The sequence below is a fragment of the Panthera tigris genome, chromosome B1 (assembly GCF_018350195.1).
Source record: "Panthera tigris isolate Pti1 chromosome B1, P.tigris_Pti1_mat1.1, whole genome shotgun sequence".
NCBI lineage: Eukaryota > Metazoa > Chordata > Mammalia > Carnivora > Felidae > Panthera > Panthera tigris.
This window is the reverse complement of record NC_056663.1, coordinates 141,153,954-141,166,354: the sequence shown is the minus strand read 5'-3', so window position 1 is coordinate 141,166,354 and position 12,401 is coordinate 141,153,954. Positions and strand designations below refer to the sequence as shown.

Here is a 12,401-nt window from a genome sequence, read left to right as displayed (position 1 = left end):
ACATCCCCATGACTTATTTATTTCATAACTGAATGTTTGTATCTCTTGATCCCCTTCACCCACTTTGCCCCCTCCCCTCATACCCTTCCCCTCCTGGCAACCACCACTCTGTTCTCTGTATCTATGAGACTGGGTTTGCTTTGGTTTTGTCAGTTTGTTTTGTTTTTTCGGAGTTTACTTATAAGTGAAATCATTGATATTTGTCTTTCTGACTCATTTCACTTAGCATAATACCCTCAAGTCCATTAATGTCACAAATAGTAAGATTTCATTCTTTAATATGTCTGAATAGTATTGTAGTATTCCATTGTGGTGTGTGTATGTGTGTACCCCCCATCTTTATTCATTCATGTATAGATGGTCACTTAGGTTGTTTCCATATCTTGGCTATTGTACATAATGCCACAAGGAACATAGGGGTGCATATATCTTTTGATACTAGTGTGTTCATTTTCTTCAGATTGATACTGAAAAGTTGAATTGCTAGATCATATGGTTGTCTGTTTCTAATTTTTTGAGGAATCCCCATACTGTTTTCCAGGGTCTGCACAAATTTACATTCTCACCAACAGTGCATGAGAGTTCCCTTTTTCTCCACATCCTTGCCAACACTTGTTATTTTTGATAATAGCCATTCTGACAGGTATGAGGTGATAACTCATTGTGGTTTTAATTTTCATTTCCCTGGTGATTAATGATGTTGAGCATCTTTGGTGCCTGTTGGCCATGAAATGGGAAAATGTCTAGATTCTGTGCCCAATTTTATTTTTATTTTTTTTTCAATATATGAAGTTTATTGTCAAATTGGTTTCCATACAACACCCAGTGCTCATCCCAAAAGGTGCCCTCCTCAATACCCATCACCCACCCTCCCCTCCTTCCCACCCCCCATCAACCCTCAGTTTGTTCTCAGTTTTTAAGAGTCTCTTATGCTTTGGCTCTCTCCCACTCTAACCTCCTTTTTTTTTTTCCCTTCCCCTCCCCCATGAGTTTCTGTTAAGTTTCTCAGGATCCACATAAGAGTGAAACCATATGGTATCTGTCTTTCTCTGTATGGCTTATTTCACTTAGCATCACACTCTCCAGTTCCATCCACGTTGCTACAAAGGGCCATATTTCGTTCTTTCTCATTGCCATGTAGTACTCCATTATGTATATAAACCACAATTTCTTTATCCATTCATCAGTTGATGGACATTTAGGCTCTTTCCATAATTTGGCTATTGTTGAGAGTGCTGCTATGAACATTGGGGTACAAGTGCCCCTATGCATCAGCACTCCTGTATCCCTTGGGTAAATTCCTAGCAGTGCTATTGCTGGGTCATAGGGTAGGTCTATTTTTAATTTTTTGAGGAACCTCCACACTGTTTTGCAGAGAGGCTGCACCAATTTGCATTCCCACCAACAGTGCAAGAGGGTTCCCGTTTCTCCACATCCTCTCCAGCATCTATAGTCTCCTGATTTGTTCATTTTGGCCACTCTGACTGGCGTGAGGTGATATCTGAGTGTGGTTTTGATTTGTATTTCCCTGATGAGGAGCAACGTTGAGCATCTTTTCATGTACCTGTTGGCCATCCGGATGTCTTCTTTAGAGAAGTGTCTATTCATATTTTCTGCCCATTTCTTCACTGGATTATTTGTTTTTTGGGTGTGGAGTTTGGTGAGCTCTTTATAGATTTTTGGATACTAGCCCTTTGTCCGATACGTCATTTGCAAATATCTTTTCCCATTCCGTTGGTTGCCTTTTAGTTTTGTTGGTTGTTTCCTTTGCTGTGCAGAAGCTTTTTATCTTCATAAGGTCCCAGTAGTTCATTTTTGCTTTTTAATTCCCTTGCCTTTGGGGATGTGTCAACTAAGAAATTGCTACGGCTGAGGTCAGAGAGGTGTTTTCCTGCTTTCTCCTCTAGGGTTTTGATGGTTTCCTGCCTCACATTCAGGTCCTTTATCCATTTTGAGTTTATTTTTGTGCATGGTGTGAGAAAGGGGTCTAGTTTCAATCTTCTGCATGTTGCTGTCCAGTTCTCCCAGCACCATTTGTTAAAGAGACTGTCTTTTTTCCATTGGATATTCTTTCCTGCTTTGTCAAAGATTAGTTGGCCATACATTTGTGGGTCTAGTTCTGGGGTTTCTATTCTATTCCATTGGTCTATGTGTCTGTTTTTGTGCCAATACCATGCTGTCTTGATGATTACAGCTTTGTAGTAGAGGCTAAAGTCTGGGATTGTGATGCCTCCCGCTTTGGTCTTCTTCTTCAAAATTACTTTGGCTATTTGGGGCCTTTTGTGGTTCCATATAAATTTTAGGATTGCTTGTTCTAGTTTCGAGAATAATGCTGGTGCAATTTTGATTGGGATTGCATTGAGTGTGTAGATAGCTTTGGGTAGTATTGACATTTTGACAATATTTATTCTTCCAATCCATGAGCACGGAATGTTTTTCCATTTCTTTATATCTTCTTCAATTTCCTTCATGAGCTTTCTATAGTTTTCAGCATACAGATCTTGTACATCTTTGGTTAGATTTATTCCTAGGTATTTTATGCTTCTTGGTGCAATTGTGAATGGGATCAGTTTCTTTATTTGTCTTTCTGTTGCTTCATTATTAGTGTATAAGAATGCAACTGATTTCTGTACATTGATTTTGTATCCTGCAACTTTGCTAAATTCATGTATCAGTTCTAGCAGACTTCTGGTGGAGTCTATCGGATTTTCCATTTATAATATCATGTCATCTGCAAAAAGTGAAAACTTAACTTCATCTTTGCCAGTTTTGATGCCTTTGATTTCCTTTTGTTGTCTGATTGCTGATGCTAGAACTTCCAACACTATATTAAACAACAGTGGTGAGAGTGTCTCTGCCAAATTTTAAATTGGATTTATTTATTATTTTATTGAGTTATATGAGTTCTTTATAAAATTTTGGATATTAACCCCTTATCGAATATGTGATTTGCAAATACCTTCTTCCATTCACTAGGTTGCCTTTTTGTTTTGAATGCTTTCCTTTGCTGTGCAGAGCTTTTTAGTGTAATGTGGTCCCATTTGTTTATTTTGTTGTTGTTGTTGCCCTCTGGAGTCATCCAGAAAACCTACTAAGACTGATGTTGAGGGGCTTACCACTTGTGTTTTCGTGTTTTATGGTTCCAGGTTTTACCTTCAAGTCTTTAATCTATTTGAATTAATTTTTGTATGTGGTAGGAGGTATTGATTTCCTTCTTCTGCATGTAGCTGTTCAGTTTTCCCAACCCCATTCATTAAAGAGGCCGCCCTTCCTCTGTTGTGTATCCTTTTATGTTGTAAATTGGCCATATATGTGTGGCTTTATTTCTGGGTTCTCTATTTTGTTCCATGAATACATATGTCTTTTATGTTAATTCCATATGGTTTTAATTACTGTGGCTTTGTAGTATAGTTTTGAAATCAGGAAGCTCGGTATCTCTGGCTTTGTTCTTTCTCAAGATTGCTTTGGCTGTTCAGGGTCTTTTGTGGTTCCATACAAATTTTAGAATCATTCGTTCTGTTTCTGTGAGCAATACCACTAGAATTTTGATAGGGGTTGCTTTGAATTTGTAGACTGTTTTGGGTAATATGTACTTTCTAACAATATTAATTCTTCTAATCCATGAACATAGAATATCCATTTCTTTGTATCATCTTCAGTTCCTTTCATCACCATCTTATGGTGTTCCATGTATTAAGCTTTCACCTCCTTTATTAAATTTATTACTAGGTATTTTGTTATTTTTGATGCAATAATATATGGGATTGCTTTCTTAATTTCTTTCTGATAGTTTGTTGTTAGTGTATAGAAACAACTGATTTTTGTTTATTGATTTTGTACCCTGACACTTTATTGAATTTGTTCATTGGTTCAAACAGTCTTTTGGTGTAGTCTTATGGCTCTTCCTATATATGATATCATATCTTCTGCAAAAAGTGACAATTTTACATCTTCCTTTTCTATTTGGATGCCTTATTTTGGTCTTGCCTGAATGCTATGACTAGAACTTCCAATACTATGTTGAATAATAGTGGGGAGAGTGGGCATCCTTGTCTTGTTCCTGACCTTAGAGGAAAAGCTTTCAACTTTTCACCATTGATTATGATATTATTTGTGGGTTTGTATATGACCTTTATTACGTTGGGGTATGTACGTTCTCTCTTTAAGCACTATGTTGAAAGTTTTTATTGTAAATGGATGTGACTTTTGTTGGGTGCTTTTTCTGCATCTATTGAAGTGATCGTATGATTTTTATTTTTCATTTTGTTAATCTGTATTACATTGATGTGCACATATTGAACCATCCTTTCATCCTGGAATGAATTCCACTTGATCGTGGTGTGTGATTCTTTTTATGTATTTTAGAATTTGGTTTGCTAATATTTTGTTGAGGGTGTTCATATACATGTTCACCAGGATTATTGGCCTGTAATTTTCTTCTTTTTTTGTTGTGTCCTTGTCTAATTTTGGTATCAGGGTAATACTGGCCTCATAAAATGAGTTTGGAAGCATTCTCTCATCTTCTTCAGTGTTTTGGGGAGAGTTTGAGAAGGCTAGATACTAAATCTTTGAATGTCTGTTAGAATTCACCAGCTAAGCTGGCTAATCTTGGGTTTTTGTCTGTTGGGAGGTTTTTGATTACTGATTCAATGTGTTTGCTATTATAAGTATATTCTGATTTTTCTGTTCTTCCTGATTCAATCTTGGAAGTTGTTTGTTTCTAGGTATTTAATAATTTTTTCTAAGTTGTCCAGTTTGTTGGTATGTAATTGTTGATAGTAGTCTCTTATGATCCTTCGTATTTCTGTGGTATCAGTTGTAATTCTCTTTCATTTCTGATTTTATTTATTTGAGCCCACCTTCTCTTTTTCTTGGTGAGTCTAATTAATGTTTGTTAATTTTGTTTATCTTTTCAAATAACAAGCTCTTAGTTTCATTGATCTTTTCTATTGTCCTTTTATTCTCTATTTCATTTATTTCCCCTCTGATATTTACTATTTCTTTCCTTCTCCTAACTTTGCATTTCATTTGTTGTTCTTTTTGTAGTTACTTTCTGTTTAAAGTTAGACTGTTTATTTAAGATTTTCCTTGTTTCTTGAGGTAGGCCTGTATTGCTATGAACTTCTCTCCTTTAATCGTTTCTGATTTATCCCATAGGTTTTTGTATGTTGTATTTCTGTTTTCATATGTCTCTAGGTATTTTTGATTTTTCCTTTTTATTTCTTTGATGACTCATTGGTTGTTCAGTAGCATGTTATTTAATTTCTAATGTTTTTGTGTTTTTTTCCAGTCTTCTTGTAACTGATTTCTAGTTTCATAACGTTGTGGTCAGAAAAGATGCCTGATCTGAGAGTTGCTTTGTGGCCTAATCTGTGATATGTCCTGGAGAATGTCCCATGTGCACTTGACAAGAATGTGGTTTTTATTTTTTTGTTTTTGTTTTGGATGGAATTTTCTGTATAAATATATTAAGTCCATCTGGTCTAATGTGTTGTTTAAGGGTGATGTTTCCTTATTGATTATCTGTTTAGATCATCTATCTATTGATGTAAGTGGAGTGTTAAAATCCCCTACTATTGCTGTCTCTCTTTTTAGGTTTATTAATATTTGCTTTATATATTTTGGTGCTTCTATGTTGGGTGCATAGATATTTATACATGCTATATTTTCCTGCCAGTTTGACCCTTTAATCATTATGTAATACCCTTCTTTGTCTTTTATTACGGTCTGTTTTAAAGTATTTTTTGTTGAATAAATTTAGCTACATCAGCTTTTTGTCAGTTTGTTTCCATTTGCATAGAATATATTTTTCCATCCCTTTACTTTCAGTCCTTACTTCTGAGCTGAGTCTCTTATAGGCAGTGTATAGATGAGTCTTGTTTTTGTTTGTTTGTTTTTTTAAATCCATTCAGCCACTCTGTGTCTTTTGATTGAAAGATTTAGGGGTGCCTGGTGGCTCACTCGGTTGGCCTCGTGGCTCACTCGATCCAACTTGGGCTCAGGTCATGGTCTCATGGTTTGTGGGTTTTGGCCCTGCATTGGGCTCTGTGCTGGCAGCTCAGAGCCTGGAGCCTGCTCCAGATTCTGTGTCTCCCTCTCTCTCTGCCCCTGCCCTGCTTGCACTCTGTCTCTCTGTCTCTCTCAAAAATAAATAAACATTAAAAAAATAAAATAAAAAATAAAAAAAGATTTAGACCATTTATGTTTTAAAAACAAACATACTTTAGGGGCGCCTGGGTGGCGCAGTCGGTTAAGCGTCCGACTTCAGCCAGGTCACGATCTCGCGGTCCGTGAGTTCGAGCCCCGCGTCAGGCTCTGGGCTGATGGCTCGGAGCCTGGAGCCTGTTTCCGATTCTGTGTCCCCCTCTCTCTCTGACCCTCCCCCATTCATGCTCTGTCTCTCTCTGTCCCAAAAATAAATAAAAAAAAATAATAATAAAAAAAAACAAAAAAACAAAAAAAAACAAACATACTTTAAAAACAAAGTAATTATTGATAGGTATGTACTTATTGCCATTTTGTTCATTGTTTTCTGGCTTTTTTCCTTGTTCCTCTCTGTTCTTTTCTTTCTGTCTTTCCTTCTGGTCTTAATAATTTTCTTTAGTGTTATGTTTAGATCCCTTTCTCATTTTCTTTTTATGTTGCTATAAGTTTTTTTCTTTGTGGTTACCATGAGGTTCACATATACCATTCTGTGTATATAACAGTCTGTTTCATCTGGTAGCAACTTAATTGAAACTCATTCCAAAACTCTACATTTTTATTCCATCCCCTGTGTTTTATGGTTTTGATGTACATTTTAACACTTCTTGATGTCATTAACTAATTAATATAGGTTTAATTAATTTTATTACTTTTGTCTTTTGACTTTTATACTGGTTTTATAAGTGAGTAAATGCACTACTTTTACAATATACTTACATTTTCCAGTGACATTTTTACTAAGTATGTTTTCTTGTCATTCATTAGTACTATTTCCTTTCAGCTTAAAGAATTCCATTTGACATTTCTTGTAGGGTTGATTAAATGATCATGAATTCCTTTACCTTTTTCTTATCTGAAAAACTCTTTATCCCTTTTCCTATTTTGAATGATAACCTTGCTAGGTACAGTATTCTTGGTTGTAGATATTTTCCTTTAAGCACCTTGAATATGTTCTATCAGTCACTTTTGCCTGCAAAGTTTCTTCTGATAAATTTGCTGATAGCCTTATGGGGCTGCCTTTGTATGTATCAAGTTGTTTTTCTCCTGCTGCTTTTAAGATTCTGTCTTTAACTTGTGACATTTTAATTAGTGTGAATCTCTTCGGTTTCATCTTATTTAGAACTTTCTGACCTTGGATCTGGATGTCGATTCCCTTCCTCAAGTTAGGGTTTTCAGTTATTTTTCTCTTTTTTATAAGTTTTCTGCCCCTTTCTTCTCTTTCTGGGATCCCTATAATGAGAATATTACTTTGCTTGAAGTTGTCCTATGTGTTCCTTAAGCTATTTTCACTATTTAAAATTCTTTTTTCTTTTTGTTTCCTTCTCTGAGTGAGTCCATTGCTTTGTCTTCCAGGTTGCTGATCTGTTTCTCATTCAGTCTGCTGTTGAGCTTCTCCAATGTATTTTTCAGTTCACTTATTTTTTTCTTCAGTTCTGTGATTTTTGCTTGGTACTTTCATATATTTTCTGTCTTTTTATTGAAGTTCTCCTGTGTTCATCCATGCTTTCCCCCAAGTGAGCATCTTTATGGCTGTTACTTTGCTCCCTTTCTCAGGCAGATTACTTATGATCATTTCATTAAGGTCTTTTTCTCAGGTTCTGCCTTGTTCTTTCATTTGGAACATATTCCTCTATCTCCTAATTTGGCCTGATTCTGTGTGTTTCTATGTATTGAAATAGCTACCTCTCCCAATCAGGAGTGGCCTGTATACAAGATTTTCTGTGGGGCTTAGAAGTGTAATCCCCCAGCCACCAGAGCCTGGTGCTCAAGGTATCCCCTGTGTGGGCTTCACACACCTGCCAGCTGTGTGCAGGGAGGGTGGGGACGGGTGTGGGGTACTTGTCTGTCTATGACACGGGTATGGTAGGAATGAGGGGGTGGGCTGGGTCTCAACTGGCTGCCTGTGCAACAGGCTGCCTTATTGGGTGGGGTTGCTCACCTGGTTGGTTGCAGTTTGGCTGCCCCACAGCAAGGTTGCCCACCAGCTGTGCTCTGGATGTGGCATGGAAGAGGGGCAGAGCATGCTCAGTGGCGCTGATAGGTTAGAGTAGGATTGCCAACATGGCTCCTGCCAGCACTGGCATTAGCAAGGTTGAATGAGATTGCAAAAATGCACTCTTATCCCCAAAGAAAGTCTCAATAGGTTTCTTCTTTCCAGCAGTTGTTTTAAGATTAATAAGTGGGTTTCCTTCACATATGGTCTAGTGCTTTTCACACTGCTTCTTTTGCACCAGGTTGTGGAATGAGTTTATGTGTGAGCCCTTTAACACTGAGTTCCCTGTTCTTTCCAGTTCTGTGGTTCTCTTGGATGCACTCTGTTGGTTTTCAAAGCCATATGTTTTGGGAGCTCATCTGTCTGATACAGGACACAGTGGTTGGGGTGCCTAGTTTGGGGAACAAAGCCCTTGTCCTCAGGGAAAAGTTCTGTATTTTTGAGATCCCTCCCGATTTTCGGTCGCCTTGCCTGGAGTGGGGTTTTTGCAGACAGTATTGTCTCTGCCATTCCTACTTGTCTTGATGCAGCCCTTTTATCCTTTGTTGTGGAGATACTGCTCATCTGGTTTTCAGGACTTTTTCGAGGAATTTATTCCATATGTAGCTGTAGATATGCTGTGTCTGTGGGAAGAGGTGAGTTAAGGATCTTCTTATGCTGCCATCTTGAACTGTCTCTATCTTTCTTTGCCATTTTAAATGAAGTCTCTTAATTGTTCTTATGAAAAGCTTTTTCATTTTTAGGGAATTTTACTAAATGTTTAGTAACACAGAGATAGCATCTGTGATATTTCAAATAAATATTTAGAATATTGCCATCACATGTAAATATCACCACCTGCTCCCTTCACTTTCGACTTTGCAGTAAAATAAATTCTAGGTGATCATCTTCTGGAAGAGAGAAATGAATTATTATAGATTATGTAGTTTCAAGGGTAAATCTCTAATATGCTGGAGTTTCTTTAGTTTGTCTTCTACTCTAGAAAACAAACGATCTTGTGTTCCTTATAATTCAAAATCTTAGTTCAGTAATATCAGTACTTTTCAAGTGGAAAATATAACATGAGTTATATAAGGTTTGTTGTTGTATGTTTATATCTGCTCATTATGTATCTGTGGAGTAAAATAAAAGTTGATTCTTGTCTTTGTTTCCAGGACCTTTTGTGGTACGAGCTTTCCTTCGTACTTCAACAAGTGAAGGTTTGTTACTAAAGATCGAGCCATTGTTGCCTAAAGAAGTAGAAACCAAAGAAAATAACAAAGAAGATGCCTAAAAATGTTATATTATGAAATTATTTTCAGTGGATTAAGAAGCAATGGAGACAATTATAAAACTGTATAATTTCTACATTTGGTGTCTTGTTATTTCTTAATCATCATACTTGATTTTAACACTCGGAAAAAATCTTACAACACTTTCAAAAATAAGAAAAAATTTTCTCTGTCTGAACCTATATTAAATTGTCTTCCTTAGAATTTGGATTCTGCACGCTCATAATTGTAGCAGAAATTTCTAGCTTAATAACTTTCCCTTGAGAGCCATACCATTCTGAGGGAAAAGTAATATTCTCAATTTTCATAGGACAGAGAATGGCAGAGTCATGAGCTATATCCTAAATACGTCTATTTTCTATGGAGAAAGTATGGAAAGTGTTTTTTCTAAAAATTCTAAATATCATTTGTGATAGCATGCATATAGAAAATGACTAAGACGTTAAAATGTAGGTGGGAAAGCTTTTTTTCTTTTAGGAATTAATTTATAATATTTGTGGTTTTTTGTAGTAACAGTAGTGTATAATTTTATGGTGCTTTGTGCTATATATACAGTGTATAGTGTTTTCATACACTTAATCTCATTTGAGCCTGAATTCCTTTGCTTAATAGCAAGTAATAGGTTTGGTTAGTGTTTGTTGACTGAACATCCCATGATGTAGATAGAACAATTTCATTTAATGGAGAAGAATCAGGCTAGAAAGTTAAGTGTCTTTCACCAAGTGTCAGTTTGCAAACTGGTGTTGATCTTTAAGTATTTACTGGTAGGTGAAAAAATCAAAAACATAAGGATAATTTTGGCATGCAGTTGCCCACTGTCCTTTCTTTGGAATGATTTCCTTCACTCAGAGACTATCTTCTACTTTTTTATTTATTTATTTTTAACGAATGTTCAAATGCTGCTTCTTTCATGAAATAGTAGCATTGATAAATTCGTTGGTGGGATCTTCACTTCGTAAAGAATATTTTGGCAGCTTCATGTAGGTCTCCCAAATTGTTTTTGAAGTGGAAGTTGTCCGAGAAGTCCAAATGACCATGAGCAATCACTGTACCCCATTAAGCTTTTTTTCCCCCCACAGGAAAATTAAAATGTAAAGGCTGTTTACCAAAAACAGTAACTACAAAAGTTAACAGTAACTACAAAATAGTAACAGCAGTTACCTTCTGTTGAGTGCCCACCTACCATCTTATGCCTTTACTGCACTGTCTCATTTCATCCTCATAGCGGTTCGGTGAGGGGGGTTTGCTACTCCCACTTCACAGGTAAGGAAATTGAAACCTATGTGAGCTCCCCTAACCTAAGACTCACACCTAGATCTGTGTGATTTTAAAGCCTGTTCTCTTAACCATTGGGGTATGGTACCTCCTTTTTATATATCTTAAAAGATAAATCAACCTATTTATGTGACACTTTAAAATTTTGAAAATATTGAAGAATTATACTTCAGTGTCTTGGTATCTCTAGTTATGGGGTTATGGCAGAGTGGATGTGAGAAAGTAGAAATAAAAGGGTTAGAAGGAATGGCGTGAGAAAAGAGTAGTGTTAGGATGGAGAGAAAAAGGTATTTACTTGTTTTCCCCAATTACTGTCTTTTGAAAACTTACTGATTAATCATTATTTAGAGATCCTAATTCAGAGTAGAAGCTCTATTACTATGTTTGTAGATTTTCTTCTGATTAGTAGATTAAGTATGCTCTTATAATTGAAAGTTTTAGAAACACTAATAAACATAAAAAATAAATCTACTCATAATCCTACTGCTCAAAGATAACCAGCATGAATATTTTGGTGCTCTCCATTTTCAGTTGGCAGAGAGAGACAGAATATACACATGATGCTATAAAGTAAGCATTTTTCCATATTAATTAAAGTCTTATAGGAAAAGCATCATTTTAATGGTTGAATAATACTCCATCCTATTGATGCTATAATTTATGGAATTATTTCTCAATTGTTGGGCACTTAACTCACTTTCAGATCCCCCTCCTCTATTATTTATAATGCTTTGGATTTGTAATTTATTTTCCTCTCTATTCCTTGCAGTGACATTACTGGGTTAAAAGATATGGTATGGCTAGGAGTCTTAATTATGTCTTAGAAAGGTGCCTTTGTGATCAGATCAAACCTGAACAAGGAAATATGGTTGGAAAACTTACTCTGGGCAGGAACGTTCCAGGGTTTAATTAACTGGCCAATGGACAAATTATTCCCTACCCTTCCATTATGCATTTTTCCTTTTGGCTAACTAGAACTAATGTTGAGTGTTTATTATGGTATGTTTCTGGAAAAACAGAATTGTACTAGATAACTCTGAACATAAATATCTTTCTCTTTTATATTATTATATTCTTAGAGAACAATAAATTAGATCTTATATTTGAAGAAATTAAAAACTTAAAAAATTTTATATTAAGTACTAGTACTATTCAAACTTTAGCCTCATTCCAAATTACCTGGTGGGCTCACACTCACAAATTTCTGGGCTCTGCCTAGCAGTTTTGGGTGGACCTTGACCTTTTCACATTTCTAACAAATTCCCAGGTGATGATGATGTTGCTGTTCTATGGACAACACTTTGAGAACCTCTGTTATTTACTAATGGCTCTTTTAATCATGGCTAGATAAAAAAATCTCTGGCTGTAGTAACAGCAACAGTTTATGTAAAAATTCCACAGGTAAATTCTAATGCACTGGGGTTGAGAATCACTGGTATATGCAGTTAGCTAGGTCATAAAAAAATGTAAAATTTGCAATAAAGTTGAGATTTAAAAAAATGTTTTTTAAAATTTACATCCAAATTAGTTAGCATATAGTGCAACAATGATTTCAGGAGTAGATTCCTTAATGCCCCTTAAAAGTTGAGATTTTAAAAGACGGGGATGATTAAAAGATAATGTGCCAAATTTAAGAGCCAGGACTAATTTATAGATTT

At 35.9% G+C, this 12,401-nt stretch overlaps 1 protein-coding gene across 1 annotated transcript in view; it reads left to right on the top strand.

Annotated features, from left to right (window-relative positions):
• Window positions 1–9,544, top strand: part of MRPL1 (mitochondrial ribosomal protein L1) — a 97,722-nt gene extending 88,178 nt beyond the window's left edge. Inside the window, exon 9 of the mRNA XM_007074790.3 lies at window positions 9,352–9,544. Within this exon, the coding sequence (XP_007074852.1) occupies window positions 9,352–9,470 (119 nt within the window). The 3' untranslated portion in view covers window positions 9,471–9,544. The remainder of the gene's footprint in view (window positions 1–9,351) is intronic.
• Window positions 9,545–12,401: the final 2,857 nt, after the last annotated feature.